The sequence below is a fragment of the Coregonus lavaretus genome (assembly GCF_964263955.1).
Source record: "Coregonus lavaretus genome assembly, chromosome: 2".
NCBI lineage: Eukaryota > Metazoa > Chordata > Actinopteri > Salmoniformes > Salmonidae > Coregonus > Coregonus lavaretus.
Genome location: NC_139989.1, coordinates 32,580,522 through 32,587,362, shown reverse-complemented (window position 1 = coordinate 32,587,362; position 6,841 = coordinate 32,580,522). Strand labels below are relative to the sequence as shown.

At 38.0% G+C, this 6,841-nt stretch overlaps 1 protein-coding gene across 2 annotated transcripts; it reads right to left on the bottom strand.

Annotated features, from left to right (window-relative positions):
* Positions 1-3,238: 3,238 nt before the first annotated feature.
* LOC311146711 (heme-binding protein 2-like) lies at positions 3,239-6,624 on the bottom strand. Of its 2 annotated transcripts, XM_084183264.1 has the most exons (7): positions 6,537-6,624; positions 5,690-5,749; positions 5,452-5,533; positions 4,907-5,027; positions 4,590-4,729; positions 3,848-4,011; positions 3,239-3,716 (listed from the first exon to the last, which is right to left on the bottom strand). In XM_084183264.1, coding segments are annotated over exons 1-7 (648 nt in total). In that variant the 5' UTR covers positions 6,539-6,624; the 3' UTR covers positions 3,239-3,637. The 2 variants fall into 2 exon arrangements, with proteins under 2 accessions (XP_084039390.1, XP_084039389.1); XM_084183263.1 differs by lacking the exon at positions 6,537-6,624 and having other exon boundaries at positions 3,554-3,716; positions 5,690-5,790.
* Between the last annotated feature and the right edge of the window lie 217 nt (positions 6,625-6,841).

The following is a 6,841-nucleotide window of genomic DNA, read 5'->3' as shown; positions in this document are numbered from 1 at the left end:
ACGACATCTCGGATGTTAAGGACGGTAATAACTGTGCTAGCTGACCTATAACAACTGGATCAAAACAGATATTCTTCCTTTTTTTTTTTTTTTTTGTGTTTTATCTTATTTATGTACTTAATGTCTATTTTTTCTTTCATGTCTGTCTCTCCATGTTTTGCTGTATCGTTGTCTTCAAATTGTTGTTCCATATTCATACCAAATAACTTTCAAGTGCAATTATTTACTAAATGCTGGTACTGAAAATTCAATAAACAAAGTATATAAAAAAAAAACTTTCTTGAATGACCTTTTTTTCCCACATTTCCAGCTGAAATAGTACATTTAATAAAAATATTATATAAATATCCTAAAGCAAAAATATACACAAATAATACATTACCTCATGAATTTGCTTTAGGGGCAAAAGACAGGGATGCCCTCTCTCCCCCCTCCTGTTTGCACTGGCAATTGAACCACTTGCAGAAAGAATTAGATAGGATCCAAACATAACAGGTATTAGTATTGGTAAACATGAATGTGAGCGATACCCACCCATGACTGTGTTTGTTAGTCACATACACATGGTGGTTGCATTCAAGAACCTCTAGTCCAAACGCCTTCATCAAGTGACTGCCTAAATAAATGTGTTTGGATTAAACGTAAAACCTGTATGACCGTACATTGTCATCTGAAAATCTTGGCCCATGAGCAACATCAGACCTGCAAGTCACAATAAACTGGTTTGTGACATGTTTAGTAATTCCTACTGGAATCCAGCCAGAGGTTGTATGTCCAACAATTGGAATATTTTATCACCCACAACCTGCATTCAGAATAACTGCTTTGGTGATAATTAGGCCCCTCCCACGTCTTTTTCACTCTGAAAGAGTTAACGGAAATGAACTCAACACAGTCGAGTAACACCACACAGTGTCGATTCCATTGTGATTCAAATAACATTTAATTTATTCACCGCATGTGGGGTCAATTTCATTCCCACTGATGTTAATCCCAATAGAATCAACACTCAGATTTAACACTCACAACACTTTTTACCTTAACACTCAGATTTTAACACTTGCAAAGTGACTAAGCAGAATGCAATCTAAAGCTTGTGTTGTCAAGAGACGAGAACTCTACCATCTATTGCAAAAGTCTGGGCTCTTGACAAGGACAATATAATTCTCACCACTGCATGTTACCAATAATGAAATAATCTCTTTGTCACCTTTCAAACTGATTCTACTTTGAATTTAGTATTCGCAAATCTCAAACAGTGTATCTATCTGTAGTTGGTGTTCTTCAACTCTAAAATGCACTAGACTATGTAAGACAAAACCCACAAAGAAAAGATAACAGGCAAATGCATATGTGGTCTCAATGTCTAAATAGTGACAGCAGGGCTAGTTCAAACTGCGGTAGGATGGTTCTCCTCATAGGTAAGTGAATCAGCCTATACTTGATGAATAGCATTTGGTTGATCTCTGGGAGCAGGACACAGGAGAGCCAAATAAAAATGTGAGACACAAGTGAGACAAGAAGGAATAAAATAAATCATCACAGCAAAGGAATGTAGTTTGTGAGCTAGAAAATGAACATCCTGACAGTCTGAGGCAGGGTGCTGTAATCATCCTGCTCCAACTATTGACAGGGATAATGTGGCATTTCTTATTTGTCAGTATGAATGAAATTAGTGGATCCTGCCTTGATGATTGTATTAGCTTTACACTTGTAGAGTCCATGCCCGACGAATTGAGGCTTTTCTGAGGGTAATCTTAATCACCCACAACCTGCATTCTGAATGACTGCCAGGGTAGGGTAGATTGGATACTGAGACTACCTCAATCATCTAAAGTGGAACAACCATCACTGCAATGGGTGCAATAAATCAAATAACGAACAGATTGGATTAGTTTAGAAAACTATGTTCTTTATCTTTGTGTAACATAAAATTAATCAACCAATCAATGCAAAAACACAGATATTACAGTAAACAAACATTTCTGAAAATCTCCAATAGCTCAGGCTGGGAAATATTATATATGGTTCTATGTAGAACCCTTATTGCCATCCAAAGAATCCTTCTTGCCTCCCAAAGAATCATCAAAGAACCCATTCTTCCAAAAACGGTTCTTAGGATGTTAAAGGTTCTAGGTAAAAACCTTTTACTTACAAAGAACCCTTGTTTATTCAGATTATAACCTCTAACTTTCAGTTATTTGAAAAGGAAATCATCTCCCAAATATCACTATTTCTAAAACAAGCCATAGAAAGTTGGTTGCAATTTCAATTTAATCCTCCAGAAACGACAGAACAAATAATGCAATAAATATTGTGGTTAAACTCAAATACTCAAATATACTAATTGATAAATAACCTTTTTTTTTTTTTTTTACGTTTAAAAAGGCATAATCTTCGTAATTGATATCATAGGTAAGACAGGTGGAGTTATGTATGTATATATATATTTGTAAAAATATATATATGGGGGATTGGAAGTGATGCAGACAATTACATTGATGGAAGTTATAATCTATCTGCAATATTAAAGCTGATCTTTAAGACAAGAACCGTTGTCTTCCAAAAAGGGTTCTTCTGATCAAAACGGTTCTTGGTAGAACCTTATCCCTCCAAAAAGAATCATTTTGGAACCCTTTTTTTCTAAGAGTGTACTTACTTGTGATCTGTTTTCTTACTTATCTGAACTATTTGAGATGTTTTCTTCTTAGAACATGTCCTTGTTGTTAACGGCGGCACTGAATGGTGAACGGTGTATAGTGTTCTTGTGTTGGGCACCACTGAATAATAACAAACACATTTTTATGACTTTCAAATACGACTTCACTGTATTTGTGAAAGGAGTAACTGAAACAAAACACACATGAAAGCCTAACACCTTACCATTGTACTTGGCTTCCTTGCATTAACACTTTTCTTCCAAGCACTGATTTTGCTGATAGCTGCTTTTTTGAGGAAAGTTTGACTTACTATAACTGTGATATGTGGTTGTTGTACCTAGAGGTTAATGTACGCTCTGGATAAGAGGGTCTGCTAAATTATTAAAATGTAACATTTCATTTGTAATGTTCATTATAATCTCTCATGGACAGACTATGTAACACATCTGGAATCTGATGCAATTACCCAAGATTTTATGTTCATTATAATCATACTGTATTCACCACCACTCGAGTATGACCAAAGAGCTGGAGAGGATTTGTTCGGCATATGTTTGAGGCAACAAACTCAACACAGAAACAATTCATATTTTATTAAGAAAAGAAATGAAAAGTATCTTCCCTTTTGACAAGCGGACCCAGTTATTTAGTACAAAAATATCCCTGTCTACATTCACCCCACGTCGTTAGAACATGTACAGAGTTCATATTACGGGACTAGGGGGACTAGGCACCTCCCTAACAAATTGAACCCTGAATAAGTATGAAAAACTTGTAAGACATACAGTATGTATACACATAATATGTGGCATATTGATTTTGGATTATAGTGCCACCAGATCAGGGACACATCTTTTAGTTAATATCCTTGTTGTCCCCAAACCACATTTTCTCAGATGTTCTCAGTCTACCATGCACCTCCCATTGGTCCTCCTCAAAGCGGTAATACCAGACTCAGCAGTAGTGGAGCAGGATGTTTAGGAGGAGGTAGGGCAGACAGGCTCTCCCTCAACCATGTACCACACCTCATTGTGCCTGTTCAGAATCTTCTTTGGGCTGTAGGACACAAACACACACATACAAACACACACACAAAATATTAAAATATGTTTGAAAAAGGTATTTTGGTGGAATTGGGTTGGATGTTGGATATGAGTATATTGAAGGATTTGTATCCGTGCTCTCACCTGTCATATCCCACAGCGTAGTGGTAGTCTTTGTTGTAGGTGGCCTGGACTTTGTCTAGCTGCCTTTTCAGCAGCATGGAGTTTACACTGGATGTCAAAGACATCATCCATCCGCCGTAGCTCCTCACATACACTTTCATGTCTGGCATCTCTGTAAAGTACACCTGCACCGGGAAATCACAATGACACATTGTTAACCAGCAATCTTTAAAAAAACACGACATACCTGACATGGGTTCAAATGGTATTTGTGTTTTTTCAAATACTTAAGATGAGCTTGCCTAGCTTGCCTGGCTCAATGGCGCCAATGGAATAGTCCCAAAGGTGCAAACCCTGCCCACCTAGCACTCTATAAAAGCTAAATCTACGTTTTTGAAAGATACTTCTTGATCCCAGGTCTGATAGACAATCATATTATGTTCAACTTAGATTCAGCTTTTCTAGAGTGCCAGGTGGGTGGGGTTTGCACTTTTGGGACTATTCCATTGGTACCATTGAGCCAGGCAGTATTAGAAAAAACACACACAATATAACACACAAATACTACATACCCCTGGCAACGATGTGGATGTCATTGTGTCAGGTTGACAGGTTTTTGACAGGTGTCAGCAATATAGTGATAGCTCCACCTTGCCCTCTAATAGGCTAAGTGGAAGTTTCACCATATTGCTTATACCAATCAAATCCTCTCAGATCTCCACAAGTGCATAGGGCGTAGGGTCTATTTGGGATTGGGCTTTACCTTGTCATCAGTGGGTTGGGGAGGAGTCATCTGATGGGTAGACGGCAGGAGGAAGCTGAGGGTGAAGACAGACGACGCCCACATCTTCTTCTTCTCTTCAATTTTGACAATCACCGGAGCTGTCATGTCAATGTTGACACCTATAGGAAAAATGTGTGTAAGCACTTGTTACTAGGTAGACACACACGCATGGAAACAGACTCATGCAAGTGCATCCACACGCACACAAATAGATTAATACACACACACACACACACACACACACACACACACACACACACACACACACACACACACACACACACACACACACACACCAGCCTTGTTTGATCCGGTGATATATTTGAAGAGTCTCCTGAAGGCAGTGGAGATGGCCTTGTCCATGAAGTATGATTCCTCATCTGTCGACACCCATTTCACCGAGTCATAGTGGCGCACCTGTAACACAGACACAAACCTTCACTCAGAGTCCAGTGTTGGAGAGTGTATTGAGTTACGGATGTTGGGGGCGGTAGCACAGACACAGACACAGACTTTCACTCAGAGTCCTCTGCTGTAGAGTGTATTTGAGTTACATATGTTGGGGATGGGATTAGGATGAGACTGTGCAAAAAGTGCAACAACCCTGCATAACTGATCTACAACATGTTTCCGAATACAGATACCCAATACGATAACCAAAATGGGGATGATAATGATGATCATCATGTTGTTGATTTGATACATTCTAATGTAAATGCTATTGTTTTGTATCTGCTACCCTGACCAACAACTAAACATAAAAAATTAAGGTGGTGAAATAAACTCCTGACTAGGTTGTAGCCCCAATGTGCCATTAATTTGTGCTTTACAATAGACTCACCTCATAATCGTCATTCTTGCACACCAGATCATAGAGCAGACATTCATTTGACTCTGTGCAGAAGCGAGACTCAGAGGAGTTCCTATAGGAATCAGTGGAAAACAAATCAATAAAAGGACAATAGCCTACGATTTAGCACAGATACCGTTCATTCAATATACAAAAATAGTATGATTTATGAAACGTGTGGTTATGATGTGTGGAAAGTAATAACAGAAGTGTATTATGACTTCCTTACCCAATTCTGGCCTCAGCAGTCAAGATGAGAAGCAAGCCAAGCAACCCTGCAAAATAAACCCTGAAGTACACACAAACAGTCAGTGTCATCACATTAAAAACCTAAAGTACACACAAACAGTCAGTGTCATCACATTAAACACCTAAAGTACACACAAACAGTCAGTATGTAAAGCCAAGTATGTAAACTTCTGACCCACTGGGAATGTGATGAAAGAAATAAAAGCTGAAATAAATCATTCTCTCTACTATTATTCTGACATTTCACATTCTTAAAATAAAGTGGTGATCCTAACTGACCTAAGACAGGGAATTTTTACTAGGATTAAATTCCAGGAATTGTGAAAAACTGAGTTTAAATGTATTTGGCTAAGGTGTATGTAAACTTCCGACTTCAACTGTATTACCTCAACAACATTCTACCCCTGCACATTGACTCGGGACTGGTACTCCTTGTATTTAGCCTCGTTATTGTTATTTTGTTGTGTTACTATTTACTTTTTTATTTTGCAAATTCGTCTTAGTTTTTAACTCTGCATTGTTGGGAAAGGGCTTGGAAGTAAGCATTTCACCGTAAAGTCTACCACACATGTTGTATTCAGCGCATGCGACAAATACGTTTGATTTGAAAACCTAAAGTACACAAAACAGTGTGTCATCATCATATGAAAAATCTATTATACAGACATAACTCATTAAGATTGCAATATTGTAATACTTTAAAAGATAGTAAACTATGTTATTACACATTTCTATTTCCATAAAATCACTCTTCCTTTAATTACTTAACACCATCACAAATCAAACAAACCTAATCAATGCAATGATAACCCATAATTTCTACTTACATTGTGCTGAGTGTGTGTCTTTTAGATCAGCTCAGTTCAGATGCATCCACTGGCCTGAGGGAAATGCTTGCAGAGAAACTATTTATACCAACTGAGGGTTATTTGTATCACTCCCCAAAACACACCCACTTCACCACAGAATGTGCAATGGACTTCACGTGCTGAAGAGAAGAAAAGGTGGATTATAAATAAGTGTGTGCCAAGTTAGATAACGTGAGATGATCGATCTTGATGCGTCTTTGAAAAGCAAGTATAGCCTTATTGAGAAAGAGGCTGTGACTAGATTCGTCACGTGTAGTAGACTA

What these genes read in the sequence shown, in the direction of transcription:
- LOC311146711 (XM_084183263.1), bottom strand. Translation starts at nt 5,778, where the DNA reads ATGACACTGACTGTTTGTGTGTACTTCAGGGTTTATTTTGCAGGGTTG. An exon ending in ACTGCTGAGGCCAGAATTGG is followed by an intron (nt 5,534 to 5,689) that starts GTAAGGAAGTCA and finishes TGATTCCTATAG; the next exon opens with GAACTCCTCTGAGTCTCGCT. An exon ending in CCCAACCCACTGATGACAAG is followed by an intron (nt 4,012 to 4,589) that starts GTAAAGCCCAAT and finishes TTCCCGGTGCAG; the next exon opens with GTGTACTTTACAGAGATGCC.